General features: G+C 44.8%; 1 protein-coding gene across 2 annotated transcripts in view; it reads right to left on the bottom strand.

The window, feature by feature from the left end:
* The window catches only part of PIP4K2A (phosphatidylinositol-5-phosphate 4-kinase type 2 alpha), a 105,664-nt gene that overhangs the window by 12,525 nt on the left and 79,054 nt on the right, over window positions 1–14,085 (bottom strand). For both annotated transcript variants that reach the window (XM_019532119.1, XM_019532128.1), the window contains one exon: window positions 1,985–2,098. In XM_019532119.1, the coding sequence (XP_019387664.1) occupies window positions 1,985–2,098 (114 nt within the window). The remainder of the gene's footprint in view (window positions 1–1,984; window positions 2,099–14,085) is intronic.

Below are 14,085 nucleotides of genomic sequence, written 5' to 3'. Positions count from 1 at the left end.
GCGGGGGGGGCGGTGAGGGCAGTGGTGCCCCTCTGCAGGCCACACACGGCAGCCAGATGAGAGTGTTCACACATGGTGGCCGCCAATGCACTGCGCCACCACTGCTACACCCTTCGCTGCCTTCCTACGGCCGGCCACATGGCTCCACAGGCAAACGATGCAGTGGCGGCTATGCATCTCCCGGCCAGCCAGCGAGTCAGCAGTGGGGGGGCTCACATGCGGCAGTCACTCCACTTTTTTCTCCAACACCTCCTCAGCCAGCTTCCCTCCCAACCCTGCCCCACAACCCCCAAGGCCCACTTACATTAGACTCCAGGTGAGTGAGCCTGAGTCCAGCCTTGGCTGGCTGAGGCACTCAGGACTTGCCCTTCCCCCTCTCAACAGGCGGGGGTTTCCCACCACTTTTGCCAGCTGCCTGCCTCTAGTGCCACTGGTCTGTTGCCCTTCAGCGCTCTATTCAATTCCCTTCTCTCACTTCCCTCCCTCTCAGACAACAAACCTGTCCTCACAAAAATCAACAAGGAATTGTTTTTCCAATGCAAATGTAGTGATCTTCCTCCAAGACAATTCATCTGCAGCCATAAGTCACCCACTTCAAGAACTCAGCCAGCCTGCAGAGCTCTTTGCAAAGGAGGGAAATCCATGGGTCTCTCTAAATGGGTATAGTTAATAACTATTAATAGATCCATCATCCATTAATTTCTCTTGTCCAGGGGTCAGCAACATTTTTTGGTAGAGTGCCAAAAACACTCACAACTTTGGCTTGTAAGATGTTGGTGTGCCAGGGATGGATGGCACGGGAGCTGGGAGGGGCCCAATTTTGTGGCAGCACAGCCCTAGTCCCATCCCTGAGGCACACATGCCAAGGAAAACACCTTTGTGTGCCACACTCTGGCACATATGCCGGTGTTTGCCTGTATCTGGTTTAGTCCCTTTTTGAAACTTGCAATACTATCTACCTCTACAATCTCCTGTGGCAATGAGCTCCACAAGTTAACTCCATGCTATGTAAAAAAGTACTTTCTCTTGTTATTTTTAATAGTCTTCTGCTACTTTCAGTGGGTGCCCCCTAGTTCTAGTGTTCTAGGACTTGGTGAATGGCAGTTCTTTATTCACTTTGCCAACATCCGTCATGATTTTATAGACCTCTATCATATCCCCTCAGCTTTCTCCTTTCCAAACTTAAAGAGTCCTAGTCTTTTTAGTCTCTCCTGATATAGCAGCCGATCCATACCTGTAATCATCTTGGATGCCCTTCTCTATACCTTTTCTAACTCTATTACTTGCTTTTTGAAGTTTTGGAGACCAGACTTGTGTGCACTGTATTGAAGATGGGAGCACACCATAGATTTGTATAGTGACACCATATTTTCTGTTTTGTTTTCAGTTCCCTTCTTAATGATTTCCAATATTGTATTAGTGTGAAATGAGCACAGGATTAAAACAGTGAGTAGAAGTGTTGTATGCAAGCACATGATATACTCTACAGGATGGTGCAGAACAACAATGATATTAATAGAGGGAATGACACTAACAGGAAATAAGAACAGGAATAAGAAGACCTGTATTCTTTGCTATTGACATAACAGAAGGACTTGGGCAAGCAGCAATTTTGCTGTATATTGAAAAACAATTATCACCTCCCTTCCAGGAGTATTATGTTATTTAATGCTTGTAAAGAATTAAGTGGTAAGCAGTAGCATCATCATCATCATGCTACCATTATATCAAGACAGGCAATGTTGGACAACCAGCCATGACACCAGGGATCCTTATCAAGTCAGCCAAAGCAGCAAAAAGGAGTTCCTGAAAGTTAAACTATATTTTATTTAAAAAGAAATGTTTTTACCCGATACATTCAACATTAGTTAATGATTTGAGCTACCAATACTCTTGTACAGCAGCTGCACTTGCAACTTACTGGGGAATTGCAATTTGCTGCACAATGTGGCAAGTGATACAGAATTGAGCAGATCAGTCTTACCTCAACATCCTTTTTGAGCTTTTCAAGGAACATCTTTTTGTTGTTTTCATCAATATGAATCTTTTGGCCATCATTAATAAAATCATTGTCTTTGAATGTCGGCAGTTCTTTGGCCTAAAATAAACCCAAAACCAATGAGTAAGAGATAGAATATAGAGGTCAATGCACTAAAATTCTTCATTCAATCTGTATCCACAAGTAAGGGGTGATTCACAAATCCCAAAATGCAAGGTGTCACTACTGACCAAAAGAGGGCACTAGTGAGCTATAACAATGGAAAGCCTTAGCACTTCTAATGCTTCATTCCCTATAGTCAAATACACCAGCATCATTCCCCTTCTCATAACTATGATTTGCCTTCATGATTCATCAAAATTGTAAGTAGCTTGCTATTTATAAAACCTATTCTCAATAAATTTAACTGACTTAAACAAAAATCATCCAACTCAATTTGTTTCCTCAAGCATTCTTATTTACCTTCTAGCCTGTGTGCTTCTTCTAAGTTGCCATTTGTCAAGGATGACAGACAACCAGTAAAGCTCCATTTATAATCCTTACTCCACCACCACCAGGTCACAATGGAAATATGCAGTACTACATACAGCCCATTCTAAACTTATGCTGTCTCTTTAACGGTCCTCTCTGTACTGCACATATCAAAATCATAGAGAAAGGCAGGCCAGATTACATCTTTGCAATCATTCTGAACAGTATCAAGTGTCTAATACCACAGAGTAAAATATAGATAGGTGAGTAATCACAAGCTACATAAAATTACCCATGAATGGCGAATGTCAAAATAGACTGTTGCCTTTTTAAATACAGATTTAAACATTCCAGTTATTAAAATACAAATTCAGATAAGTATTTCTGTTACTCTTCCACAGGAAAAAGGTGCAACTGAAAGAAAGAAAACCATATTGCACAAACAAGATTTTTTTTGCTAAGAATATTTAAAATAACTACTCATTTTGGGTGCCCAGTTTGAAATTACATCAGTGTTGTCAACTGGGGGGTACGCATACCCTTAGGGGTACTTCAAAAGGTCATAAGGGGTATGCAGAATGAATGCCGTATACTTTCAAATTGTTTACCATACACATGCATAATATGTGGAGGTCATATTGCATAGATACTGTAGCTATGTGGCCCTGCTGGCTCAGACGGGGACTACGTCGGTCATGAACTCACCCATGAACTGAGGTTAATTAATGTGAAGTCATAGCTGTGCCCTTCAAGAAACACACACACACACACACACACACCCCCCCTTGCAGCCCCTTTTATCTCCCAGCTGTCACTCCACCCTGCAGCCACCCCCACCAATCACTGCCCTTCCTCCATGCTTCATGTGAGTGGCTGCAGCCCCCTCTCCCTGTCTAGCATGTGGGGACCATAGATGAAGGGAAAAAAATTATTTGGGGAGAGCCAAGCATGTCCATGCATACGTGCACACACGCACTCCGCACCTGCCCCAGCAGGTAAGTCTGTGGGGGAAGGGTGGAGGGGAGGGGGAAATGGCATGGGGGGGTAGATTGAGGGCCCCACAGTGAGGGAGGGAGTGGGGCACAGGCAGGGGCAGGGTCTGGGGTGAATGGGGCCCCAGCTGGGTTGGATGGTGGGACAATCAGAGCCCAGGAGGCTTATCGAGGGTTGCAGGGGGCTCCCACCGCTGTGTACACCCCAGCAGAGACTCAGGGGGCACATGCTCCAACTCTCCAATCTGTGCATGGGGCAGAGGTGGATGCACTTTGAGCCCCACTACAGCTGCTGCTGCAACGCCACATGTGTCCCACTACTGGGTGGGCAAGAGGCATGGCGCAGCCCCACTGTAGCAGGCACGTGGTGTTGCGCAGTTCCTGGGGCAGCTACAGCAGCACACAAAAAAAATATAAAGGGGTATATGAGCTGAAACTTTGAGACAGAAGGGATACACTTGTTAAAAAAGGTTGAAAACCCCTGCCTTATGTGGGTGTTGTTTCTAAGGACAGATGCACAGTAGCCTCTGTGTGTCTGATGTTAAGCATCCAAACCACGAGGCACCCAATAGTATTTGCCTTTTGTGCAGTCTTGATCTATGTGAATGAGGCTACTGATAAGGATGATTAGAAAACAATAATGTATTGGGCAGGACAGGACAGGCATACCTTTACAGCTTTCATAGGCAACAGCTTGCTTTGTCAGATGCTATGAATGGACTGGCAAAAAGATAGGGTTGTATGTAGAAGGGAATAGGACAAGGGGAGAAGACATTGCTAAGAGGTTATAAAGTGGATTGACTAGATCAAAGAAAAGTATGCTAGAACGTTCATATCATAGCACTCTGTGTTAAAATAGGTTTTGTGCAGGTTTCATGCTCAATAAATAAGGGGCCACTTCAAAAACATTAATTAATATTAATCTACTGAATACTGCACTTTCCAATGCACCATTTTATTTTGTTTTCCTTCACAAACCCAAGTGGAAAAAGTGACACGTGAGATTCATCTCCCCTACCCTGCAAATGTACAAAAACAGACTCAAAAGGACAATACCATAGCAGACGAGGCGAATATTTAAACTGTCCTCAAGTGTTTTTACATATCCACCCCCTTAATATTGAAAAACTTGTTTTGCCTTTCAAACTTTGGTTGCAAACAAAAGAGTAGATAGACTGCTTTGATTCCACAATAGCAACAGACTCATTTCCTGGAGTCTGCAGGTTGCTGAAAAACCCTGTGATGAATATTCTAGCTGCACTTACTTAGAAATATGACCTTCTTCCACAATGCCACAAGAAACCCTAAGTTATTAGATGAAGTTGGCCCCAAACGAAACCCTCTCAACTTCCAAAACCCACAAACTTTGGGAAAAAAGCTGGCAGCTGAACTTGGCATCTCCAAAACATTACTATTTGGGAAATATTACATTCTAGCTTGTTAATACTGCCATAACTTTGCTCTTGGAAAGAGTCTTCCATTTTAGTTTAAAAAAAATAGAATTAAAAGACAGCTGTGACAACATTTCTTCACTGGATTCTGGTAATATAGACAGCCTATAATTGTCTGAAGTGATCTGATGTTTAACCTAGAACACTGAGACAGCATCATGAAGGTATTTAAGAAGCAAACAAGAGGTGTTTATTATAGTCTGACAGCATATATCAGTTATCTTTCTGGCTATCTCAGATAAGTGGTTTGGGATGGAAAAAGAGTAGGAAGGAACAGATACAATATTTAGGATTAACAGCTGTACAGCTTATTCTCAACCTAGGAAATTATCACATAACTGTAGGCTGACTCCAGAGAGGAGGGACTGGGGATGGAGGGATGCTGCCAAAGCAGGGAATGGAATCTAACAAGCTGGATGATTCAAACTCGAGGAAAGGAAGCTTGTATGGAATTGCCAAATATCTGAGAAAAAACAGTATGAAATCATAGAATCAGAGAAGTAGGGCTGAAAGGGTCCTCCAAAAGCTATGTAGAGCAAGTGAGTGAACAGGGGCAGTTTGCAAGCACTTCAATGGGAACAAGAGGAAGGAGCCAGGCACCAGATCCTGCTCTGGGAAGATAAGTGAGCCAAGGCTGCCTGTGTGCTTGGCTTGCTGAGTGTTTATTTGGTGGGCTGTGTGCATTTTTGGCATGTGCTCTAAGTAGCTGGGAGTGCTGCTAGCTGTGTCTAACAATAGCCCTAACAAGGGGACAGAGACAGTCAAGGTTCAGCAGTGTATAAAAGGAAACTCCCAGATATCAGGGAGTGAATGAACAGGGGCAGCAAACAGGACAGTTTGCAAGCAGTTCTCAAGTCAGTTTGCCACCCTCTTCTTTCAAGGGGAGCCTTTAATATAAGCTTTCTTTAATTAAGAGTAGCTAACCTACATATAGTTAGCATAAATAGCTAAAACACCACACTTAGACTAATACTTAAGCCTCTTGCATAACTAGTCGCAAGTGAGGGGGAGTTTGCTAGGGAGATTGCTATGAACTCTCTCATTGCCTTCCTTCACTGTAAACCTGATGATAAGTAGCAAGGAAAAGAGAACCTATTGGGATCAAGGAGCCGTGAACAGGCCAGCTTAGAGGGGAGTTTGCTAGTGAAGGTCTTGTTTTTGCTATGAGGAGTCTGTCCAGGAAGGACTGCTTAATGTTGAGCCTTCCACCCAGGTCCTGGTTTAGCACGTGGAGACTAGCCTGCTGATTCCTTCCAATGACAGCCAGGTGGGGAACTGCCCACAATGTGAGCAATGCTTCCTGGTGGTGCATCTCAGAGAGCAGGCAAGGGAGCTATAGGAGGAGGTGCCAGGCTCCAAAGCATCCTCCACCATGAAGACTTCATCAGTTCAGTGCTGGAGGAGATCTCTAGGACTGTGGAGGAAGAACTGCCAGAGGCAGTGCTAGAGAAGTACATGGAAGAGGAAGGTGGAAGCTGGAAGCTTATAACTTCTGGCAGCAAGTGGAAGTCTTTATTTCCACCTACAGCAGTTTGTTTGGAGAACAGATATGGAGCCGTAGCAACAGAGGAGAAGCACGTTCCATTGATGGAGGCAGCCAGACCAGGCGTGCCCAAATTGGGGAGGATTGAGACCACTGCCACCAAGAGGAAGTGATGGGTGGTGGTTGGAGACTCCTTTCTGCAGGGGATGAGGGCATCCGTCTGCCAGCCTGACCTGTTATCTCAGGCGGTCTACTGCTTGCCTGCAGCTCAGATCCAAGATGTCATAGAAGAATTACCAAGATACATCCAGCCTACTGACTACTACCCCATGCTGCTCACCCTTGTGGACATTAACGCTACTGCCAGGGGTGACCCTAAGTAGATCAAAAATGACTACAGGGCTCTGGGTGCACAAGTGAAGGGACAGGTGCTCAGGTGGCACTTTTAATCCTTCTAGTCAAAAGGGAAGGGCCTGGGCAGATGCACCCTGCAAATCAATGCATGGTTGCACAGATGGTGTCACCAGCAGACCTTTGGCTTTTTCAATCATGAAATGTTATTCCAAGAAAGAGTGCTATGAAGAGACTGGATCCATCTGATGATGAAGGGAAAAGCAGCTTTGTACACAGGCTTACTAACATAGAGAGGAAGGCTTTAAAACTAGGTTAGCCACGGGATGGAGACCAAAGCCCTGAGGCAAGTGGGGAAGTGGGTAATCTGGAGGAAGTGCAAGCAGGAGAGGGCAACAGGGAGGCCTTCTTATTCTTCCTGAGAAATTAGGGCAATCAGGTAGTTATCTCAGGTGTCTGTACATGAATGCATGGAGCCTGGGAAACAAGCAGGAAGAACTGGAAGTTCTTGCACAGTCCTGGAACAACGTGAGCTATCCCATTGTCATGGATAGGTATAAACTGTTCAGGAAGACAGGCAGGGGAGAAGAGGAAGAAGAGTTACACTTCATATGAAAGAGATAAATGACTGTTCAGAGTTCCACCATGAAACTGGAGAAAGGCCTGTTGAAAGTCTCTGGGTTAAGGTCACAGGGAACAGCAACAAGGATAATGTGGTGGGTGTCTGCTACAGAGCACTAGACCAAGAAGAAGTGGTAAATAAGGCTTTCTTCAAACTGCTAGTAGAAGTCACCCAATCACAGGCTCTGGTTCTCATGGGAGACTTCAATCACCCTAACATCTCCTAAGAGGGCAATCCAGCAGTGCACGGGCAATCCAGCAAGTTTTTGGAGCATTGGGGACAACCTCTTCGTGCAAGTCCTGAAGCAGCCAACTAAGGACTGTGCTCTTCTTAACCTGCTGCTCACAAATAGGGAAGAATTGGTGGGGAACATAGTAGTGGATGGCAACTTGGGCAGTAGCAACTATGAGATGACTGAAATCAGGATCCTGAGGAAAGGAAGGAAAGAAAGCAGCAGAGTAAGGACCTGGACTTCAGAAAAGCAGACTTCAACTCACTCAGAGAACTCATGGGCAGGATCCCCTGGGAACCCAGTCTGAGGGGGAAAGGAGTCCAGGACAGCTGGATGTATTTTATAGTAACCTTACTGTTCATGCAGAAACAAACCATCCTGATGTGCAGGAAGACCAGCAAATATAGTAGAAGACCATCTTGGCTAAGCAGGGACCTCTTCAATGAGCTAAACACAAAAAGGAAGCTTACAAGAAGTGGAAACTTGGACAAACAACTACAGAGGCATATAAGAGTACTCAGTTTTATCTCAGTTTTCACAGGCAAGGTCAGATCCCAGGCTACTGCACCTGGTAGCACAGTTTGGGGAGGAGATAAACAGCCACCAGTGGCAAAAGAACAGGTTACGGACTATTCAGAAAAGCTGGACGTGTACAAGTCCATGCGGTCAGAAACACTGCACTCAAGGGTACTAAGGGAGTTGGCTGATGTGATTGCAGAGTTGCTGGCCATTATCTTAGAAAACTTGTGGCAATTAGGAGAGGTCCTGAATGACTGGCAAAGGGCAAATATAGTGCCTATCTTCAAAGAAGAGAAGAAGGAGGACACAGACCAACCCCGTCAGCCTCATCTCAGTCCCTGGAAAAGTGATGAAGGAGGTCCTCAAGGAATCCATTTCTAAGTACTTGGAGAAAAAAGGTCATTAGAAACAGTCAGTATGCATTCACCAAGGGCAAGTCATGCTTGACCAACCTGATTACCTTCTATGATGAGACGACTGGCTCTGTGGTTGTGGGGAGAGCAGTGGAGAAGATACATCTTGACTTTAGCAAGGCTTTTGTATGGTCTTCCACAACATTCTCAGAAGCAAGTTAAGGAAGTAAGGACTGGATGAATGGACTGTAAGGTGGATAAAAAACTGACTGGATCATTGGGCTCAATCATCAATTGCTTGATGTCTGGCTCGCAGCCAGTATCAAGTAGAGTGCCCAAGGGGTCAGTCCTGGGACTGGTTTTATTCAGTATCTTCAGCAATGACCTGGAAGATGGGATGCAGTGAACTCTTTAAACGTTTGCAGATGACACCAAGGTGGGGGAAGTAGTAAATAGGTTGTAAAATCTCCATCCTTGAAAGTTTTTAAGACCCAGCTAGACAAAGTCTTGGCTGGGATGATCTAGTTGGGGTATGGTCCTACTTTGAGCAGGGGTTAGATTAGATGACCTCTTTAGGTCTCTTCCAACCCCAATTTTCTATGATTCTATCTTGTTCAACCCCTACCTGAGGTAGGATCATCCCTATCCAAACCATCCTATAGAAACCATCCATAATCTAACTTCTTATTAAAACTATCATTAACCTTGACACAACACAAGATATAACACCTAACTTCCCACAGATAAAACAGGGGAACCATCACAGCTAGCATTCTGCTTCTGTTGAAGGTTGTTAACACACTTGCAACAGATCCCGGTGACGGTCCATGCTCTCGCTACAGAGGAAGGCAAAAACCCCACACAGATCATACCAATCTCACCATGGGGTAAAATTCTTCCCAACCCCAAATATGGTGATTTGTTTGACGATGAGCAGATGGAGAAGACGCTTTAACCAGTGATACAGGTAGCAGCAGGAGGGTAAAAATTCCCTCCTGGCCCCATGTGGCAAACAACAAAGCCCAGAAGCATGAGGAGTAGCCATAATAGAACAGGCACAGTTATGCCTAGATCATCCCTGACCAATACCTGTCCAATCTCCTTTTGAACACCTCTAATAACTGAGATTGAACAACTTTCCTAGACAATTGAGTTCACTGCCTCACTATTTTAACAGTGAAGAAGTTTTTCCTGATATCCAATCTAAACCTACTTTGCAACAACCTCACGAATCTGCATCTTGCTTTCTGCAGCACAAGAGAAAAGGTGTTCTCCCTTTTCTTTACAGCAGCCTTTCAAGTAGTTGAAGACTACCACCATGTCTCCTCTTAAGCAAGTTTTCTGTAAGCTGAATCTACCACCATGTCTCCTCTTAAGCAAGTTTTCTGTAAGCTGAATGCATCTAGCTCAGGGGTGGGCAAAATGCAGCCCGCAGGCTGGATGTGGCCCACCAGGCCATTCTATCCAGTCTGTGGGGCCCCTAAAAAATTTAGAAAATTAATATTTATTTGCCCCGGCTGCCTGTCATGCAGCCCTCGATAGCTTTCCAAAACTCATGAGCAGCCCTCCACCTGAAATAATTGCCCACCCCTGCTCTAGCTCCTTCAGTCTCTCCTTACACGACTTTCCAAGTCCTTTGTCATCTTTGTCGCCTGCCTCTGGACCCTCTCCAACTTCTCCACATTCTTTTTAAACTGTAATGCCTAAAACTGCACACCATACTCTAGAAGAGGCCTAATCACTGCCAAGTAGAGGCACTGCACTATCCCCTCCCACATCTGGCACCTAATGTTCCTTAATAAATGGATACAACTAAGCTCTCTCTTAGCACAGAAACACCTGACTTGCTTTGAACTAGCTGTTTAATAAATGGGTCAAGGTTTAAATGATTAAAATTATGAGATAAAGGTTCAGTTCTACACTCTGCCACAAAATCCATGCAACAATGAACAAAGTCAGCTGGGTCTTATCTCGGTAAACAAAAAGTGGGTATTTAGCTTGAGATAGTTTACCTTGATTAACATACTGGCTGACCTTGTAGTAGCCTAGGCTGCCTACCAATGTTCACTCCCACAACAACACTACTGCTAATTCACCTTTAAACATGTTCAAGCTCACAAAAATCAAAATGTTCCTCTTTTGGTCCCTTAGTATAGAGGCTCTTTGAGAATAGGGACAGACAACCAAAGATTTCATAGGCACATTAACAGATGGGAGTCCAAATCCCAATGACTTCCTGTGGGAATTAGGGTAGTTGGTTACCCCATCTCACAGCAGATCACCTGGGCTTGACTTCACCTGTTCTTAATTTGCTTACATCCTAAATTCACCACTTTCTCTCTACCTCAGTTCTCATCTCTCAACTGGGGAATAATAGCATTGTTTTGAGGATACACCCATCAATGTTTGATGAATGTAGATGCCTATAATGAAGACTGTCACAGGGTAACCAAAAAAAAGAGAGATACCATGCTCTATGGGCAGTCTGCCCAGCTCTCGCCTGCTCTACCTTGATGTTAGATATTATACAGAGTGCAGGAAGCTGCCTTTGTCTTATAATGACCACACAGATTGTGGTCCTGACCTTATGGGCCAACTGCATGGCTCCATACCTTCTCTACATTATGCCCCATGCCTCCTTACAGATGCTTTACTACCTGCTGATGCAGCCCCTCTCTGGGCCTCAGAGCTCTTGGTCTCTCTGCAGAGCCCTTTCCTGGGCTGCCAGATCCCTCAGTTTTTCCTCTGGCCCTGCTCTGGGCCCTCAGACTGCTTGGTCTCATACAACCACTCCTTAGGCTACCAGGCCCTTCAGTCTCCCTCTTGGCCCCTCTCTGGACTGCCAGCCCCTTTTTGATCCTTTGTCCTGGACCCTTTTAGTTCTCCACTTTCCCAGACACTCTCTAGATCCTCAGATCCCTCCGATCCTGAACTCTATTCCCAGCCCCTCCCTGGGCCTCACTATAGGCCTCAGGCCCTTCAACCTGTCTGGTCCTGCACCCTAATTCCCCAGCCCCTCGCTGGGCTGCTGGACCCACATGGTCCCAGTGTTCCCTGCCAATGCTTTTCTGTTGGGGTGTGCTACCCTAGCCTTTCCCCTTCTCAGGGTAACCCATAGAACAGTGGGAGCTGAGGCTTTCTGGACCCTCATCCTAGCCTTTCACTGGGGTGGCATTTCACGGAGGCTGCCGCACCACAGGCAGACCCACCATGCTAACCAGGTCCAGTAGGGTACAGCTTCAGGTCTTTCCCAGGACTGGTCTTCAGGCCTACCTGATCTTACTCGTCTCTCTTTGGTCTCCCCACTAGATGTCCCACACCCCTCCTGAGCTGCTAATCACCTGACCCCCTGGCCTTGGCTCCATCTCCCACATGAGTCCTCCATCTCTGGCTTCCAGCTCACCCTTAGACCATTTTCCTTGATCCTGCCTCCTCAGATGGCCTAACATCACCCATCAACCTGGGCTGCATGCCCCTTGATTCCTTCCTCTTGGCTGTGACCACACAAGGACTTTCAGCCTCTGTTAGGCCCTGGCCCCACCTTACACCAGTTGTGAACTCCAGGCTCTCCCAGCTCTGATGTAGTCTATTTCACCCTTCCAGCCCCTCCTGGGCCCTGGCCCCACACAGGCCAGTTGAGATTTCTAGCTCCAGCTGTCAGTCTTCTCATCTCTGTGGGTCTGCCCTCTTGGGCCCTTCCATAGATCACTTCTTCTCTCTGGACTTGCCCCAAGACCTCCTCCACAGGTCTTCCCTAATGCAGCCCCTTTTTTTGCTGGGCTCATTTGGACCTACACACTGCCCTACTCACCGGGTTCACCCAGACCCTTCATTAGGTCTCCCAAACACTCAGCCCCTCTTTCAGACCTCACTGGGACCCTCAATAGGCCCCTGTGCAGTTAAACCTTCTCTCTGGGATCTCCAGCCCCTCAACAGGCTCCAGGCATTCAGTCCCCTTCTCAAGGCTCTAGACCCCTCACTGGGTCCCCAGGAACGTCCTCCATCCCTTTAGTTCTTACCCAAAGCTCCATGAGTCATTCTCCTTGCTGGCATTTAGGAATGGCAGCCTTCTTGCTGGGTGATGCGCCTACACCAGCTCCCAAGATGTTACTGCCAGCCCTGCTGTCAGGGTTTGGACTTATACCTTGTCTAAACCCAGCCATCTTTCAAACAGGTGACTCCCTTGATCAGGCCCTGCCTCCCCTACCAGCCCCCTTGGTCAGCTGACTCCACAATTAGCCCCGACCCCCACCTGCCAGTGGCTCAGGGGGCTGCCTGACCTCTTAAAGTGGCAGACACATCAAGTGCCCTGCCATAAAGACCATAAAGTAACTAGATTCATGGAGTCAGAAACCAAGTAAGATTAAGCACGGCATTTACAGGATTAAATGACTACAAGGGAAGTAAGAGGAGGAACTAGTAAGAAGAGAAGCTGGGCACTATGTAGAAAAAAAATGGGCTGATAAGCTACGTGCCAGTTGTTACACTGGCCATGTATGTTTTATCCCTTACCTGTAGTCTTCCTTCATTTTTTTTATATATATAAAAATCTTTCTAGACTGTCAAATGTGTCTAGAGTTAAGTGGTATCTTCCTATATATTTATGTAATAACCAGCATATACAGATTCTACTTCAATCTAAACTGTTAACAACAAGAAACTACCATCATTAACTTCTTTGGCATTAGTCTCTGAAAGAGAGAGAGAGAGCCTACAAATTTAGGGATTTAAACCAGAGACATTACTGGAAGGGAGTTAATAGAGAGAAATAGCTAATGATCTGGATTTTCAACTTATGCATATATGTAACTGAAGTGAGTACTATGTAGATTCTTGACTATCTGGACCATAACTGGGAAAGAAGCATGCACTTACATGTAGCAATTTAAACATTTTTCAGATGGGAAATTAGAGAGACTTTGCTTTAGTGAAATAATTGATACAATTAATTTTTAATGAAGTCTCAAATATTTCCAGTGAAGCAAAACCCTTGTTACAGAAAGAATCACCAATACTGTAATTCATTATAATGAACATATTACTATATCATTAAAAAGCTAAATATTTGAAAAGCTGTACAAAGAAATGAACACATAACTACACCTACTAAATTAATAATAGAAGTTCATTCTGAGCCTTTGATATAATTTTTAATACCCTGTTGAAAAATGCAAGAGAAGCACAGTGAATTTTATAAATAAAAGTATGCATTTATAAGAGTATATTTATGGCCTTTGCAACAAATAAATGAATTTCTAAAGCATGCATTACAGTTGGACAAATCCAAGGCTCTCTAATTATTTATGTTAACACAGGAGTACAGTAGAAGATCACTGCAAAAATGATAAAACAATAGAAAAAACATTTCCCTGAAAATAAGTTTAAATACAAAAAGATTAATAAGTATATATATATTTAGTAATTTTAAGTGGTTAGACTAGAAAACAGTGCTTAGACCAAAGAACAGTATTTTTTTTTTTAAAAGCTTGGTCCAAAACCCACTACTATCATTCAGAGACATTTCACCAGCATCACTGGGACCTACATTTGTTGATCCCAGCCCCAGGACTGCAAAAGTGTCCTATCTGGATCAGGCCTCTTTTTTTGGAGAA

This window comes from Crocodylus porosus, unplaced genomic scaffold, assembly GCF_001723895.1.
Source record: "Crocodylus porosus isolate Cpor-Errol unplaced genomic scaffold, CroPor_comp1, whole genome shotgun sequence".
Taxonomy (NCBI): Eukaryota; Metazoa; Chordata; order Crocodylia; family Crocodylidae; genus Crocodylus; species Crocodylus porosus.
The sequence above is the reverse complement of the archived record's forward strand: the minus strand, read 5'-3'. Positions and strand labels throughout refer to the sequence as shown.